This window comes from Vanessa cardui, chromosome 7 (genome assembly GCF_905220365.1).
Source record: "Vanessa cardui chromosome 7, ilVanCard2.1, whole genome shotgun sequence".
Lineage (NCBI taxonomy): Eukaryota > Metazoa > Arthropoda > Insecta > Lepidoptera > Nymphalidae > Vanessa > Vanessa cardui.
In genome coordinates this window covers 710,907-729,192 of record NC_061129.1, presented here as the reverse complement: position 1 = coordinate 729,192, position 18,286 = coordinate 710,907, and the positions used below count along the sequence as shown (strand labels likewise).

Below are 18,286 nucleotides of genomic sequence, written 5' to 3'. Positions count from 1 at the left end.
ACTTCTTCTATTAGAACATCATTATCAGTATCGTCTTTACGTTTTGAATAGATGGTGACGCCATTTGCGCGCGCCAAAGTCGGCAGTCAAAGTGCAGAAAGCGTAAGACTGACGACGAGTGACAAATTTGTCGCTAGCGGACACAAATGTCACCCAATTGTCACGTTGCGACGTGAGCACACCTCCATACATATTCATGGACTCGACAAGAGTGACGAAACAGTCACCGTAACAAAAATCACCCGTGCGCGCTAGTTCTTACGTGACGATTCAAAAGTGCTTTAATGAAAATATTTCAATAAAGAGGATCTAGATTGGAACAGCGAGACAGTTAAGATAATCACTGCAACTGACAGCGACATTTATTTCATCAATTAATTTATTAATGACATGTGTCAAGTTGAGTAGAAAGTGTGGATTGATTGTCACATAAGCGAACGGAGACCACGGAGACTCTTGGTGGTAGGGCTTTGTGCAACTGGCCCGTCTGGGTAGGTACCACCCACTCATCAGATATTCTACCGCCAAACAACAGTACTCAGTATTGTTGTGTTCCGGTTTGAAGGGTGAGTGTGCCAGTGTAACTACAGGCACAAGGGACATAACATCTTAGTTCCCAAGGTTGGTGGCGCATTGACGATTTAAGGAAAAGTTAATATTTCTTATCATTCATTGTCTATGGGTGATGGTGACCACTTACCATCAGGTGGCCCATATGCTCGTACGTCAACCTACACCATAAAAAATAAAAATAAAAAAAACAATTGTCTAACGACAAAAATGACACGACAAGAGCAACAGCCTGAATGGATCCCTTACCATAACCTTTAAGCTCATTACACAATGAAAAAAAATTAGGTATAAGAGATAAGGAATAGCACAGCAACCAAAACACAATAGGAGATAGGCTACAATATTCAACCAATCACAGCGGTTGAATACCCGCTACTAGTTACGTGCTGCTGTTAGTTTAGACACTTCGTTGAGAAAATGCCCCACGATTGGCTGGCTATAAGGAATAAGAAACAAATTCCCACCTCAACGGAAATCTTATTCTTATTTATTATTCCTTATTTTTGAATTATGAATTGATTAACGGTACTGCCATCACTGGATTCCTCTATTCCTTATTTCTTTTTCCTTAAAATTGTGATGATTATTGGACAACGCGATTTATAAAAACGAATTTAGATTTTGTTCTTACAGAAGCGATCAAGCAAAAAATATAATTATAAAAATGTATTAAATATACACAAAACATTATTGAACACAAGAAAAACGATTCCATTTCAATGGACATTGCTGTTATGTAAACAAAATTAAATATACAAAATAAATGAACATTAATTGAGATTAAATATTAAGAACAATTACAACAAATTTGTAACTGTTTTTTTTTCATATTATAATTTTGTTTACATTTAGTCCGTATCAAGTAAATGGATACAAAATTAATTCGTAAGATTAAATCAACAATATAGTCAACGTTTTACTTTAAACCTATTATTACAGAAAATAAGCAAGCAAAATTAATGATAAATATAATAAACATATACTTTTTAAATGCTTTATACAAAAGTGAAAAGTTATAAAACGTTAAAAAAATACTAACAATTAAATAAACAGAAACAATGATGGTTGTTATTAATATATTACTATAACAAATATAATCAAACTTCTCAATGATTCCAAAGATATATTATCATAAAAAGAAACTACATATTTATATAGTATGACACAACTTAGATGTAGCATCGGCCAATTCAATAAAACCGATTTCTGCCGATTGATACAACCAATCGAAATAGCTCCCTATCGCGCCATTCGACGCTATAACGTAATAACTTGTAATATCATATGACCTAATACATTTCACGGCTTTCTCGGGTTGAATCTATAGCGAAGAATAATACTTAAAATACTTGTAAACAGGTACATAAAATCGTTGTTCAGTTAACATGCAATATTAAATATTATTTTTATCAATAGAAAGTATATAGTAAAAATATTTGTGCATTTATGTGCCTTATTGATTTTAAAATAGTAATATATAGTATAATGTATGATCTTATCAATTATTAGGTACATTTCTTGTTCAAATGGGCAAATGTTGGAAATCTCTCACCAAGCCCATTTTACCATGCGAAAACTTATTCAGTGATCCAGCTAGGCACTTGAAAACTTTTTATTAATTAACAACATTTTAATTCGTTTTTAACTCAAGTATCATACATATAACTTGGTAAATAGTTATGACACTTATCTCATCTTCAATAATCTCGGTTTTAATGACAAAACTGTAAATAAGATATGTTTATTAATTAGATTGAAATCCTTATCTATACCGAAATTACATTTTTACCTGGCATGGTCATAAGTCATTAGACAAATAATATGTGTTTTATTAAACAACATATTACTTAACATAAACAATGTTCAAATAGATATGGAACGAACAAACTTTGTCAACACTTGCAATAATATGCAAAGTGTACAGTCAGAGTAAGAAAACCTTCGTCCGTTTTGAAATTAATTCCTCTATCAAGTCTTAAGCTCTTAGTACCTTTTGAATCTAGACATCGAATCATTGCGACGCAATATGTCATTCTTGATCGGCAAAGCAGAAAATAGATCTTAAGGTGACGAATCCTTTCTTACCCCGACTGTACATTAATACTACTTATGTAATCAACTACTTATGTATCTTCTGTCTAATGGCAAATCAATAATATCAGAAAGAGAGAACCGTATATTAAAAGCTTTGCTTTGAAAGCCATCTTATTTAATTATATTATAAATATATCAATATAAATGAATTGTCAGTTAAATATACCTTCAAATCCTTTAAAATGGTACTTTTAATTACATATTGTCATGTTAATTTAAAAAAAAATTGAGCTCCTACCCTGTCAAAATCTCAATTTCTTTGGTTCTATAAAAACACTATACAAATATAATATAGTTCAATATATAAAAAACATTAATGAGGTAATTAGTGCTCCATTAAATTATAATTAAAGCAATAATACAAACTTATATATTAAGTAAACGCGTTAAAAAAACACTTATAAAATATAGACGGTTTAAAAGCATATTTTTTATTATTAATGTCATAAACACCAGAAATATATCAAGACAGAAATCGGAAAAGTGGGAGGGGCAAAGACGAGGGAAAAAATGTAATAATAATCTTGTTAAACCCCCCTCCATCACCCCATACTCCTACTCCACTCCATGTGAGGGAAATTCATAAATCCTTATTTTATGTGCTCGATAAAAATATTAAATTTGAAAAGCAAAACGTATATTCACCTATGATTTAATTTTCAGCATTTTATGATTTAATATTTCCTTTATACATGACAGCGAATCACTACACGTGTTGTCGCGATAAGTTATCGATCGTATCGATAAGTATAATATCGATATCATCACAAAGTATTTATTCAGACCCTGAGTCCAGAGACCTAGTGATCATTGGAGATTCTATCTTGATATATTTATGGATAAAGAAATGTTTTTTTTATTTTTATACAAAATAGTTAAATGTATCGATTTTCAGATATCAGTATTAAATATATTTCATTGGCTCTAAACAAATATTTTTTGTTTATATCCTTATATAAAACTTTCTTAAAATGTGTTTTTCATATAATTTAATACATACATAGTACAAGGTATACTTGTGAAAATAGAGATATTTTTATAAAATAAACAATAAGTATATTCTTATTCTTAGTAGTGTTACTTATAGTAAAGTGTTACAAGTGTGAAATATTTACTATAGAAAAATATTGTACAAAATGTAAAGGTGGGACATGTTAAGTTAACGGTTGTATTTAGCGCTGTGTTGTATACAAAAAACGATTTTTAAATCAGTACTTTAAGTTTGACTGTTTATAGATGACACGTACTACGAAATGAGACATTATAAAGCTCCTTTAAAGGCACATTAATGGTTTTAAAATTTCTTTGAGACAACGTAAAACTTTTTTAAATTAACATGGTTATTTTTATTATTAAAGTTATTAATTTTCCATGTTTTTTATTTTTGTTCATTCGTAGACAATGTCGAAATATCGAGCTCCACCGAACAAAAATAAAAAACATGGTAAATATCCCGAAATTAATAACTTTAATTAATAACGTAAAACTTGCCATCGGTTACCGGAACAAAAATGAATATAAGTTAACATTAAGTACTCGAGGCCGCCTGTATTAAGACCTACCTCCCCCCCCCCTCCCCCCGGCGGGCACTAGTAGGCCTCTCGCGGCGGCGCCACGGACGTGGTCTGCTTGGACACGACGCGCGTGCCCTGCGCCAGCCCGCCCGCGCGCACGCCGCGCCACTTCAGGAACGCGTCCAGCGCGTACGCCAGCGTCGCCGAGAACCCGAAGAACTGCCCACACCCCCACAACAATATCACTTGCGGAACAACAACAACACAACAACAGCCTGCAAATTCCCACTGCTGGGCTAGAGGCCTCCTCTCCCTTTGAGGAGAAGGTTTGGAACATATTCCACCACGCTGTTCCAATGCGGGTTGGTGGAATACACATGTGTCAGAATTTCTATGAAATTTGTCACATGCAGGTTTCCTCACGATGTTTTCCTTCACCGCTGAGCACGAGATGAATTATAAAGACAAATTAAGCACATGAATCAGCGGTGCTTGCCTGGGTTTGAACCCGCAATCATCGGTTAAGTTGGGCCATCTCGACTCATCTTTCGGAACATTCTAACAAAATAAGCCTGGCTTCCATACCGAGCACACGGCTGTACCGCCGAGAAAATGTAAGCTTAGTTTGAGTATCTGCACCGTATGCTCAGAAATATTTGTAGCTACTCACCGCTGCAGCGGAATGTGGATTATCGTGCACGGTGACGGCGAGTATGGCCGCTATGAGGTACAGCAGCGTCCAGAGGGCCGTGAACACGAATTCGATCTTCAGCCACGGTATCTTGTAGAACTTTTCCACGATGTGGAATAGGTAGAAGCCCAGCAGGATACCGGTGAACCAGAACGCGATCATGGAGATCCAGCTGAAGTACACGCCCTTGCTGGCGGTGTTCAGGTAGGAGCACTGAATACATATGAACCCTACGAGACTGCACACCTGAAAAAAAGAAAAGTAATTTTTATATTGAGTACATCATGCATAATATATAAAAGTTTTTATTGGTCTATAAAGAAGCCAGTTCAAAGTTACGTACATATATGCATAATAAGTGCATAATTTGTATCGAACGGCTCACTAAAGTAGTCATTCCAACTTAAGGAGTAAGGAAACACAGGTTAACTACAGGCACATAACATCTTAGTTGCCAGGGTTGATGGCGCGTCAATGATGTAAGGAATGGTTAATATGTCCTACAGCCACGATGTCTATGTGTGGTGACCACTTGGCATTAGGTGGCCCAATTGCCTGTTTAATTACCAATAGAATAAGCAACATATATATTGTTTATTTGTCAAGCTACTTTACTTTACTGTTAGCTACCTTTAATTACATATGAACGTATTGTACGGCACAACTTAGATGTATCATCGGCAAAATTAGTAAAACCGATCACATCCGAACTAAGTACGCTTAAGTACGAATTATCAATATTTTTCTTATGTAATCTAAAAAAATTATCTTTACAAAAACGTAATAAGTAGTAATATAATATACTTATTCGTCAATTTGGCCTCGTTTTACATTGACTTGCTTTCTCGGGTTGAAATGAAGCGGGAATCTATAGTGACGAATAGCGTCGAATGGCGCGATAGGGAGTTTTTTCTATTTGTTGTATAATTCGAGTCGAGATGGCCAAGTGGTAAGAACGCGTACATCTTAACCGATGATTGCGGGTTCAAACCCAGGCAAGCACCGCTATATATATGTGCTTAATTTGTGTCTATAATTCATCTCGTGCTCAGCGGTGAAGGAAAACATCGTGAGGAAACCTGCATGTGACAAATTTCATTCTGCCACATGTGTATTCCACCAACCCGCATTGGAACAGCGTGGTGGAATATGTTCCAAAAACCTTCTCCTCAAAGGGAGAGGAGGCCTTTAGCCCAGCAGTGGGAATTTACAGGCTGTTGTTGTTGTTGTTGTTGTTGTTGTTGTTGTATAATTCGGGAGTAATCGTTTTTATTGAATTTTCCGGTGCAACATGCAAAGTTCGTATAGTGACCACCTTTTTTTTATCGAATAAGATCTTCTAAACGCCAGGTAAGCATTGAGACCAGACAGATACAGACATAGATACATTCAAACTCGGGCTGATCAATGAAATGAAAATTATAGACAAACTTCAGACATATCGTGTCCAATCAAATATTGACTCCATCATCAAGCTTTATCATCCATTAACAATGAAACCGTTTCCTATTGTGTATTCATATACAAAAATATAAGGAACCACGAAAAATAAACGAAATCAGTATATTATACTAACATACATTGGGATTTATGTTATATCGACGTCATCTTTAATTACGTAATTTTTATAAAGTAAGAAAAACAATATTAATGAATAAATTAACACAAAAAAATCACGGGATATTCCCTTGTAAAAGACTAACGTTGTAATATTATGCCGCCCATAATTTTGACTTTGACTTAACGAGGGGAAGTACCTGATTTATACATTATACTGGGGACTTCCCCTTGTTATTTGACATTTGCTTTAGGAATTCATACGAGTACGCGTATAACTACAATACGACGTCAGTGCGAACTTATCAACAAAACACTAGTGATATTGAATAATACACAATACGGTTTGTTTTCGTTTTTTCCTATTCTCATTGGAATAGAGTATGGTTAGTTTTCTACTTCACTTGCGAACCGTAAGATTAATTTCCCTTTCATTTTTGTAAGGTGATCGTCAGTTAAGCGCGTTATTTATTACATCTAAGATGGGTAACGCCTGCGCTGCTTGTATTGTCAATGTGCTGGCAGGATTTGTGGTGTACACCGGGAAGGGCATGTGGTTACTACTCAAACTCGGATTCACAACGACGGGCATTGTGGCAGGTAGCCTCGCGGCCTTAGCGATGTCGTGCTTCGGCAACGTTGAGTCCGGTAGCATTATATCAAGAGCAACTTCTATGGGCATGAAATCTTGAAATGTGAGTTGTATAATATACATACATTGTTTTATTCTTTGATTGTGATTACGACAAAAAAAAGATTGGGAAAATTAAAGGCTGAGTTTGACAGTTTCATTTACATTTCTTTTTTTATTGAAAGAAGTATGTTTAACATAAATATATGTAGGTACATTAATATTGAATTTATATTAAACATGAGTTTTGAAAACTTTATACTCCATGCAAAGTATGTTATTACATAATGATAAATTACAGTCTTAATACTGAACAATACCTTATGTTTGTAAGCATTTAGAAGTATAACCAATCACAAACAATTTTTCTTTTGCTTTCAGATACATCCAGTTTGTGTGAAAATATACTAAATTCTCAATGTAAACCAAATTAAATTTGAAAGTAGTATTTTTTTTCATTTACCCTTGTTATTTATATGTTAAAAAAAAGTCAATTTAATTCATTAAAACCAGTTGCAATACAATATTCATCAATATGAAAACGACTGTTATACTTGTGTAATGGTGTATATAAATTTAGTTGGAATCAAAACCACTTCGTAATTATTATTTTTTGGAATAGGTTGGCGGACGCACATATAGGCTACCCGATGGTAAGTAATCACCATCACCCACTGACAATGATGCTGTAAGAAATATTAACTATTCCTTACTTCTTCAATGCGCCACCAACCTTAGGAACTCAGATGCTATGTCCCTTGTGCCTGTAGTTACACTGGCTCACTCACCCTTCAAACCGGAACACAACAATACTGCGTACTGTTGTTTAGTGGTAGAATATCTGCGGAGTGGGTGGTATAGGTACCACCCACTTATCAGATAGGCTTTGAGCATTTGTGCAGGCTTTGTGCAAGTCTGCCCGGGTAGGCCCAGACAGACTTGCACACAAAGCCCTACCACCACATAAACAATTATCCTTCTTCTCGCCAGTTTCCTATTTAAAAAAGACCATGAATTACATAATTTTAAGAACTCACCACTTGTACAACTTTAAGGATTCCCGGTATAGTCCTCACATACAATGGATCAAATCGTATGTTCGTCTGAACCGTTGTGCTTGATGTCACCATAGTGGTGGTAGTGTGTTGCCCGGGGAAGCCTCCTTCTACCATTTTCTTAGTTTAACTGTTAACAATTAATTACTAATAATCATTTTCATTAATGTTGTTTTGCTTAACTTTACCGATATGTTTTGTGTCTCTCATTTAATAATTCAATAAAATACTTTTGTTGATTTTTTTTTAATATCTTAATGAATAATTATTGTATGTTCTATATTAAAAGAAAGTTATTTATAAAGTCAATCAATGAAATCAAGATGAAATAATTCAACTCACATAAAAAAAATAACCAATGAAGTATAGCATGTGAAAGTTTTATGAGCTATTAGTTATTTATTCATAAATCAAAATACCTTTTTATTGCAAATTGCTATTTATTGTTTCGAATGTTATAAAAAAAAACTGTATTATAGATATTAGAATATTTAATTGACTTCATAAAAAGGTTCTATTTGCATATATTTATATCCATATTAGCCGAGTTTGCTTCTTTAGTATATAGCATTTAACTATGTCAAATCTCTAACTGCTCTGTGCATGCTAATGTAGTTTACAAAGGGTTCTTTGTACATTATAATATTACAACTCATAAATTTACTTGTTTTTTTTTTATCCTTACAATTTATTATTCCTATACAATTTATAGATTCTATACATTTTACTAAAAATGTTTATCTTTATATTACATTATTTATACCTGCTAAATATGGTTATTTCAGAATTTTAAAGAGGATTTCCCTTAGTTTTTCTATATTAACCATCAAAATTTTTATCTCATAATTTGAGTTTCAATGAGAAAAAATCATTTTCTATATACAATTTTTTCAAATAGGAAATTATAAAAGTCACAAAACTTCATTTCTTCAACAAAGTTTTAGAAATAATAAACAAATAAAATTATATTATTCGCTCAGTAATCCAATAATAATTAACTCGCTGTCATACACAATTAGACCAGCTGTGGTCTTAGACAAACTTATCTGTAAATAAATGAATCCCATTAGTACTTGATATCAATTCAATTTGATAACTTTCACAGTGATAAATATCTATAATATTAGTCATTAGTATGTTCAGAATTGCATAGTCATATTTTCATACCTTAACATTTATAAATTATATCAATACCTGATTCCACCCACAAAATTATCAAACATCGAGCCAACAATCAAATTTTAATAAAATTGATGTCTGGCAAATATCTCTCTTACCTACCTACTTATCTACTCATATTAAATACCTATAATTTGATTTTAATTACATGTTATATTTAAAACTACAAACTATAAATTGCAGTATCTAATAATTTATTATTTATATCATTTACAGTAGTAAATTGATTTTATTTTAGTGAATGTTTATGTTTTAAAGAAAAAATTATGTGTGTTATTTTTAAATATTTTATGATGTTTTTGAGGACATTTCGTGAATTACATGATTTATATTGATTTAATAAAATAAGATGTTATTGTAAACTAAGAAATCAACTAAAATTTATACAATCAACTAGCATTAGAAGTTACTAACGTATTTAGATCGTCACCTCCGAAAATAGCGATTATTGAGCAATACAGTGTGAAATATCATATAAAATTTAGAAATATTACTTACCAAAACTCCGCTTTAATGAATACTTATCGCCACAACACTTTTTCTTAATCGCAAATAAAATATTCCAGGTTATATATTTATTTTATACAAAACATACAATTGTTTTAATAAACTAACTAGAAAAAAAGTACCTATATCATATTATCAATGACGAACTTCAATCATTATGGCAATTTTGACAATTTGACATCATTCAATTTACACAATTAAACCTGATCCACCCACCAACATATTATAAGTTACAAAATATGAAATTATTTTTAATTTAATTGAAGCGTTTAGTTGTGATTGTCTGATCAGTAATTAGTTGATTATTGATTAATGATCGCCTACTGATTGTGAAATATCGGTACGAGCTGAATTTAGATAAGAATGGTATTTAAATAGAATTGTTTTTAGTTTTGCACTTATTAAAATAATCTACGAAACGATTGATATATTTCAGTTTTATAATATGTATTATGGATTGAGTTGAATAAGCTATTCTTGTATTTTACTATTTTACCCTGTAACAAATTGTTTTTAAATAATACTGGAGGATGTTTTTTTATTTTTTCGTTTTAAAAAAGTAAATTGACGAATTTATATATCCAAATTTATTTATTATTTATATAACTATATTCTGTGCCATAAGTTTTCAATTAAATTTACACAAGTCTTTTTTAATATAGAGCGTATATTGGATTTATTCGTTCAATCCTTTCGACACTTATTTATTGACAACTGACAGTTGACAGTTCGTATAGTAAACTGACTGAATTCTCACGAAACGAAAATGTTTTTCATTACAATTCGAGATTCGTTGAAATGTATTGTTCGCCTCATGCAGTCTTTTAGTTGCGATTAATCGAGTAAAAATGTATACATAGAGTTGAAATTTATTTTTGTGCTACGTATATAAATTAATTTATTGTTTTTGACTTATACATACAAAAAGCGTTAATCTTGCGACAAACGTAATGGGTTAATTCATCGCGTTGGTTAATGGTAAACACCGTAAACAAAACATGGCTAGCTATTTAAATATATGAGTCAGAGATGCATTTAACACATTTCGGTATTGGTTCATTATATAGTGTCAAGGAGAGGCTGTGACTACTTCGTTATCTGGAATCTATTATCTTGCTGCGGAGTTTAAATCGAAATCCGTAGAATATACTTGTGAGTATATAATTAAATAAATGTTATTATTTTTTTTATTTAAATTTGGGCAAAATGTTATTAAGTGTATGTAGATAAAAGTACAGTTAGCCTAATTATTAAAGTGTTTATTAAAAAATTAACAAATTTGTATTCATTGAGTAAGTTGGTACGTTAATGTAAAGTGAGACATAATTTTTAGTTACGACTGTGACTGCTCTCCCCAGGGCGGTATAACTATTAGAATAATTTATTTAAGTCAGTCATATAAACTCTTCAATATAAGTCAATTCTTGCTACAGTTAACCATGGCTTCTCCTCAAAACCAGCACCCTCAGAGTATGGGATCGACAAATGTTATATTCCGAACTGATATACGCTTTGATTCAAGTTACCTGAGGACCACACCGGGAATTTTTAAAGCAACTGCTATTGTAAGTATTACTATATATGTAAAAGAGTTGTAAAAGGCATAATGTATGTTTTATCTTCTGTACATGTCTATGTAACTGATTTCCTCTGAAATGTCTATGTTTACGAGGGCTGGTTGAATTGAATGGTGGAATTAGACAATTGCGGTGCTGGAATTAGGGAGTACAATAAAATACCTATTAATTTTATATATATATAAATATTCAAATGTTGGGATAAACAGCATATATAATATTTTTAATAATGTGATTAATAACTTCAAGGAAAATAATAATTAATTAGTCATCCTAATATAATAAAAGTTATTTAAATAAAATGCATGTAATGCCTGTATAAGGCCCACTGATGGGCTAAGGCATCTTCTTTCTCATCTCCTTTGAGAGAAATGGTTTGGACCTCATTTAACCCACCTTACTTCAATGTTCCCACATTGACATTGACATTGGCAAAATTTTTTTCTAATTTGACACATGCAGCGTTCTAACAATTCCTTTCACCAATGATCATACGATTAATTCTAAACATAAATTAAGTACATGAAAATTTAGTAGTACTTGACTGCATTAGAAACTGCGATCATTGATTAAAATACACACATTCTAACCACTGGGCAATCTCGGCTCAGTTATATAGTTTAAAAGACCTTATGTAGAGATACTCAAAAAGAGTACTTGAATATTATTTTCATCTTGATTGGAATAGACTACAAATAGATCCATATTTTCCCCTTTCAATGGATTTACGAATTACTGTTGTTCAATTTGTATCCACTACTTTAAAACTTTTATACATAACTGCTTGGACCCACAAACTAGGGTAACCCATGACATGGGAATCATCATGTATCAGATTACCAATATTGTTTTGTAAACATCTTTATCATAGCAGCAGAAATGAGCATAAGGGACATAATGCTTAGTTATCAAGGTTAATGGCGATGTATGTAATGATTACCTTTTGTTTCGGCAATAATGTCTATTGACCACTTAACATCACACATTATCCATCAAGGAAAAAGTGAGTCATGTGTCATCAGAACAATAATGACAGCTAATTAATGATCTCGTTGTAACCTTTGTCATAGGTCCTCAACCTTCTTGGTTTCATTTGCATCCAATCGTCAGCATTCTGGTCGAATGGACGGGGCGTCTACTTCAACGTGGTCGCACATCTGGGTCTCTGGTTCACCGGTATCCTGCTAGTGATGTATCTGTTCCACGTGGTTGAAAAGTATCACAACTTCATGTGGCTCAAGGTTGAGATGATCGCGTGCGGGATACTGTCATTCCTGTATTTGATAGCGTCTACTATCGTCGTTGCTTTTGGATCGGCTGCGTATTCAGCTGCTGGGGTGAGTTTAGTTATATTACTATATTAAATAATAGCATTACCTTTTTTATAAAACAAATATGTACAGTCGGGGTAAGAAAAGGTTCGTCACTTTAAGATCTATTTTAGTGTGGCGATAATTTGCTTTACCGGTCGAGAATGACATACAACAACAACAACAGCCTGTAAATTCCCACTGCTGGGCTAAAGGCCTCCTCTCCCTTTTGAGGAGAGGGTTTGGAACATATTCCACCACGCTGTTGCCTGAGTTTGAACGCGTAATCATCGGTTAAGATGCACGCGTTCTAACCACTGGGCCATCTCGTCTCGAGAATGACATATTGCGTCGCAATGACATTATAAGTCACGCCTAGCAAAGAGTACTATGTAAGTTTAATTATAAATGCAGTTGTGAGTTGAATGCTTTAGTTTCAAAAGGTACTAAGAGTTGACGACTTGATAAAGGAACGAATTTGAAAACTGACGAAGGTTTTCTTACTCTGACTTTACATCAATAAAAACCATATGGCTAAGCTGGCTCGTCTGTATATTTAAATAAACCGAAGACCTCTGAATTTAAGAAATAAATAAATAAATCATGAAATTGCTATAGAATAGATTGTATATTAAATTATTTTGAATCGTCGTTGTGCCAAATTTAAGTTACAATGGACCATTCATACAGTGGCTACACATACAAACCTTTGCGTCACTGTATTACTAAACGAGTATTTCTTGTAAATCATTACTTAATGTATGTAATATTAAATTCTATAAATAAGACTATGACGGTAATGAGTGACGTGATAAACCTTGAGAGACGTTTTAACGCCTTCGTCAACTTTGTCTCTTGTATGAAAATACCTACACGTGGTGATCGAGCGTTGCTCATTTGTAATACGTAATTACTAAGTTTTAGTAATAGAGAAACACGAAATTAATTTATCTTCTATAAATGTAATAAAATTGTTGAAATGAGTGTCTGTTTGTAATATTAAAATAATCACTTTGTACTAAATGCAAATGTATGTATACCAAAATAACATTTTTTACAATTTTTGTCGGTGTGTTTGTTCCGGCTAATCTCTGCAACTGCTGGACCGATGGTGAAAGGACTTTCACTGGCAACAGCTTTCTGCATGTCATTACTTACTGGTGGCTACAACAACAATTTTATTGTTCAATTCATACGCTCCCGAAGTCGCGAGCACAGCTAATAAGTAAATATATATAAAATAAATATAAATATACGTAGGGTACTCAAGAACTGCTCATTAAATATTATAAGGTTAAAATATTATTGTAAAGAATCGAAACACCACAATTCTATTCAAATAAACCTTTTCCTTTCCCTAGATGTGAAAAGATATAAATAAAATTATTTGACACCCCTAAAGTTAATACGAACTATGCACAAAACTCAATTTTTAATCGTTTGGTTAAAACATACAACAAAATTTTATGCTGACATAGATTTATTCAATTTACCTAAAGAAGCGTTTAAAAAAGCAATAAAAAGCAAATGTTAGGCTAGCTTACTCAATAATGACACAAACACACACACACACACACAATTTTCACAAACATACAGTTTATGAACAGTACCCTATACCTATCATAAATTGTTTAACTTCTATAAGTAACTAGTAAAAAAACTTTCATATTGTAACTGCTTTTCGAATTCATGTTATAATAGTGTAATCCTTTTTTGGTCATAATTTTTGCATTTTATTGTTAAATTTTATAAGATATTGTAACACTGTTGGATTGCCAAATGAAACAATAAATAAATAAAAACATCGCTATCGTTTATAGCACGTGACGTCCATATATACTTACACTCACGCAGTAAAATTGCTAATTGGAAATTTAAATCAAATTAGTTAATTATTTGTTCTCAGGTAAAATCGATCTTATATCTGTGAAATAAAACTCCTTTCTATTGTTATTTTTATTTGTGATCATTTAGAAAACATACGGCATATATATTTTCCTCCCATGTAATCTCTTTTAAGGGTTCCGTACCCAAGGGGTAAAACGAACTCAATTACTACGACGACTCCGTCTGTCCGTTATTCGTCAGACTGTATCTCAAGAACCGTGACACTTAAAATTTTCACAGGTGATGTATTTCTTTTGCCACTATAACAAGTAAGACAAAAAATGCATTGCCGTATTTATAAATAATGGTACGAAACTCACTTTGAGCGAATCCTACTCGAACTTCCGGTTTTTTAAACTACTCATCCTTTTCCACAGATAATATTTAAAGTTGGGTCATAAGTTCATTAACAAACCAACGCGTTCGATTTCTGTAAATTTGAATAAATATTACGAAATGTGATGTTATTAATTTTCCGAAATATACATACTATTAAATTATTATAATTAACTTACAAAATGATGTATGTCACGTTTTTTTAAAAATAAAACGAATATGTTTGAGGGATGATGCAAGGAATGTCGATGTCCCTTACGTCATACATAAACATTACCGCCGTCATAAATCAGCGAACGTCTAAAAGGGAAAGTAATGCGTATTGCTTCATATTAATTTACCTAATCTTTGTTTACTCAGAAAAATAAATACCTACTCGAATTATAATTATTTATAAAATTGTAGTCATCAGTGGCTTCGTTCGCGTTTGAAGGTGTTGGTTGTGATGTGTTAGGCAAAAAAGTAGCCTATGTCTTTTTTGGAGTTCAAGTTTGCTTCATACCAAATTTTATCGAATTCGGCTCAGCTGTTTGGTCGTGAAAGAGCGACGGACAGATATAGTTACTTACACATTTATAATATTAATGTAGATTTACAAGAATATGACTGAAAATTAACACAAACTGAAGAATGCCTCAGTAGTTGTCCTCCGATGCTCAGAACGTATTTCTTTTTTCAATTCAACTCTTATGAATATTTCTCAGGCTGAGATAGTATACAATTTCATATCGATATAGTCTGTGGATTAATCACTGTAAGGTAAAGCAGAGAGACACAAGTATTAGTGTAGTAAATTATTATTACACAATTTTATTACACAGACAAATACGATTTAAGCATATAAAGCATTAAAAAATACTGTTTGAAGATATTGGCAGAATTACTTTTATTTGTGTCGTAACGTAATTTGAGTCTAGCCGAACCACTCGTAGAATCCAAGTTCATTTTAAATTGCCTGAATTTCTTCTTATGTTGTTGTTTTGATGATTATTATAAAAAAAATCGTGAGAAAGCTCGCACTTGTCAGAATAAATTCGGACGCCTGTATCAACCGAGCCTATGCATGGGCCCTCCTGAATCCACTCCGAACCTTTAATATTGGTTTCGCAAGATTGGATATAAAAAGCCAGTGTCCAATAAAACATTATTATTTCCAGTTCTTTGGTTACCTGGCGATGGTTCTATACGGTTTCGACGCGTTTCTCAAAGGTCGGGCCATCAAAGCGGGGGAACTCGCACAAGGCTCTCTCGTGCTTACCAAGCAGACACACGTCACCACTCCACCTGCGCTGCCCTAACGCGTGACGTCACAATGGTATGACCACTACTCCGACACAGATGCTCAAACACGTTGATACAAAGATCAATTTGTGGAATTTTTGTTATTGGTCTTTGTGGTTCTACGTAATTTGTAAATATAATGACAAATTTAATTTTGAAGTCCAAGGCAAGAGTGAATAGTAGCATCCATCAGATATGACTGCAGTCAAGCGTAAGTCTATTCCAAATTTTAAATTAAAAAAAAAACCATATTACAAGTTTCTTAAAAAGTTAAATTACACCTTTTTTACGTGTAATTATTTCATTGCAATTATTTATTTTTATATTATTAGTATAATTTATATTATATTGTTAGTATAAGCTATACTTAACTAAGATTTTTATCGTTTGTATGATTTTACACGTAAAAAGTATAATTTCTTAAAAACTTTTTATTTACTCATACAAACGTTTTATTATTTTATGTCACCTAACTTACTTATACTTTAAATTGTATTAATCAAGTATAAGGGATTGTTTCTATGACAAAGTCTATGTCTGTAATTCAGCAGAAAATCACTCAATTAGGTATATGAGTGTATGAGTTTTCAGTGACAACTTAACTGTAGTGCAGATTGTATAATATCAACCATTTATAAAGGGAAAACAAATTTTTACTGAGTTTCCGCATTTAATAAACATAATAAACATAATAACATAATTAATAAACATAAACATATAACTAATTTTTACTCATACTTTATCATTCTTTTTTTTCTGATAAATATTTTTTCTAGTCTTTCAAGTAAGATACATAAATATATGCACCGAGATAAGAATAAAAATATAAACCTGCTGTCTTCATGAGAGAAGTATGGTGTAGGTTGGTTTTTTAAGTGATTTATGTAAATAATATTTTATACACACAAGTACAATATTCTTGAAGGCATTAAGGTATTTTATATCGTTGGTAATAATCAAAATATCGTTAAGCAATTATGAGTTTTTGATTTGTTTTATATCATATCTTGAAACATATGTGTTAATGGAGAAACCATTAAAACATATTTTATAATAGCAATACCAGCCTACTAAGTGTTACCCACTACAAACTTGATATTCTTTTTTCTCCTTTATGTACACTGAGGTCTATATTATTTTTTTATGTATTGGAAAGCAAAGATTAGTATTAAGAATTAATTATTTAAAGAATTCAAGTTAAACCCACCCGAACTTTGGTATATTTGCACTCAAAATAATCTTTAACATGCCACTCTATCTAGTATTAATGGACTCTGTATGTGTAACTTATTAAAGAATATTGATAGCACACTATACGAGTTGGTCTTGCCAGGAGTTCGGAATGACCAAATAATTCAGATTGCAGTGTCTGCACATAATGTACTTAATTACAAGCATATAAGTTACAAAAGAGAGTGATTAGTTAAACAAAGCTATCCTTTAAAAGTTATATTGCTTTTGGCGTCATAAAAATATTTGACAGTGAGATTTGTGCGCACAGATGACGTGAAAAGTACAAGATGAAATTTTTCGCGCCAATTCAGTGACAGATCGAAATAGTCGACTTCACGCTTTACCTTATTTTAAAATTTAATTTGTGAAGTGATTAGTGATGAAAAGAGACAAAATTTTTTTTTATTATTGAATATATTGTTATAGTACGACAAATTTGTAAAACCGAACTAAGTACGCTATCCCAAATTATCAATATTTATTACTTATTCGAATATGATCTCTACAGAAACGTAATAACTTGTAATATCATATGACCTAATATTATTGTCAATTTGACACGTCGATTTACGTGCACTTGCTTTCTTAGGTTGAACTAACGAGAAGTTATAGCTACGAATAGCGTCGAATGGTGCGATTGGTAACTGTTTCTATTGGTTATATAAATCGGCAGTAATCGGTGTTATTGAATTTTTCGTACTATACGTTATTAAAGTTAATTATTTGACGGCAATTAAAAATATTTTTTTAATTAGGTACATTGAACAAGCAAAGCTTGTCATATGCGTACATAAGTAAACGTACACTTTTATATGTTAAATAAAAAAGGAGGTGTTCAATTGTTTAACTAATCACACTGAA

At 32.2% G+C, this 18,286-nt stretch overlaps 2 protein-coding genes and 1 long non-coding RNA gene across 3 annotated transcripts; 2 read left to right on the top strand and 1 right to left on the bottom strand.

Moving 5' to 3' along the window:
- Positions 1-4,230: 4,230 nt before the first annotated feature.
- LOC124531184 (CKLF-like MARVEL transmembrane domain-containing protein 4) lies at positions 4,231-10,071 on the bottom strand. The gene is made up of 4 exons (XM_047105671.1): positions 9,793-10,071; positions 8,098-8,245; positions 4,852-5,118; positions 4,231-4,400 (listed from the first exon to the last, which is right to left on the bottom strand). The coding sequence occupies exons 2-4, from the start codon at positions 8,230-8,232 to the stop codon at positions 4,257-4,259; spliced, it is 546 nt and encodes a 181-aa protein (XP_046961627.1). The 5' UTR covers positions 8,233-8,245; positions 9,793-10,071; the 3' UTR covers positions 4,231-4,256.
- LOC124531185 lies at positions 6,596-8,778 on the top strand. Its single transcript, XR_006966500.1, has 2 exons — positions 6,596-7,124; positions 7,442-8,778. It is a non-coding gene; the product is annotated as an uncharacterized LOC124531185 (long non-coding RNA).
- Positions 10,072-10,519: 448 nt separating the features above from the next.
- LOC124531333 (CKLF-like MARVEL transmembrane domain-containing protein 4) lies at positions 10,520-16,520 on the top strand. Its single transcript, XM_047105857.1, has 5 exons — positions 10,520-10,779; positions 10,869-10,953; positions 11,235-11,366; positions 12,449-12,715; positions 16,069-16,520. Exons 3-5 carry the CDS (start codon positions 11,241-11,243, stop codon positions 16,207-16,209), a joined length of 534 nt encoding a protein of 177 aa, XP_046961813.1. The 5' UTR covers positions 10,520-10,779; positions 10,869-10,953; positions 11,235-11,240; the 3' UTR covers positions 16,210-16,520.
- Positions 16,521-18,286: the final 1,766 nt, after the last annotated feature.

Bases quoted from the DNA above. Each gene is read 5' to 3' on its own strand.
- LOC124531184 (XM_047105671.1), bottom strand. From the start codon at position 8,232: ATGGTAGAAGGAGGCTTCCCCGGGCAACACACTACCACCACTATGGTG. The intron at 5,119-8,097 runs GTGAGTTCTTAA...TCTTTTTTTCAG, and splicing joins TCCTTAAAGTTGTACAAGTG to GTGTGCAGTCTCGTAGGGTT. The intron at 4,401-4,851 runs GTGAGTAGCTAC...GGGTGTGGGCAG, and splicing joins ATCCACATTCCGCTGCAGCG to TTCTTCGGGTTCTCGGCGAC.
- LOC124531333 (XM_047105857.1), top strand. From the start codon at position 11,241: ATGGCTTCTCCTCAAAACCAGCACCCTCAGAGTATGGGATCGACAAAT. The intron at 11,367-12,448 runs GTAAGTATTACT...CCTTTGTCATAG, and splicing joins TTTTTAAAGCAACTGCTATT to GTCCTCAACCTTCTTGGTTT. The intron at 12,716-16,068 runs GTGAGTTTAGTT...TATTATTTCCAG, and splicing joins CTGCGTATTCAGCTGCTGGG to TTCTTTGGTTACCTGGCGAT.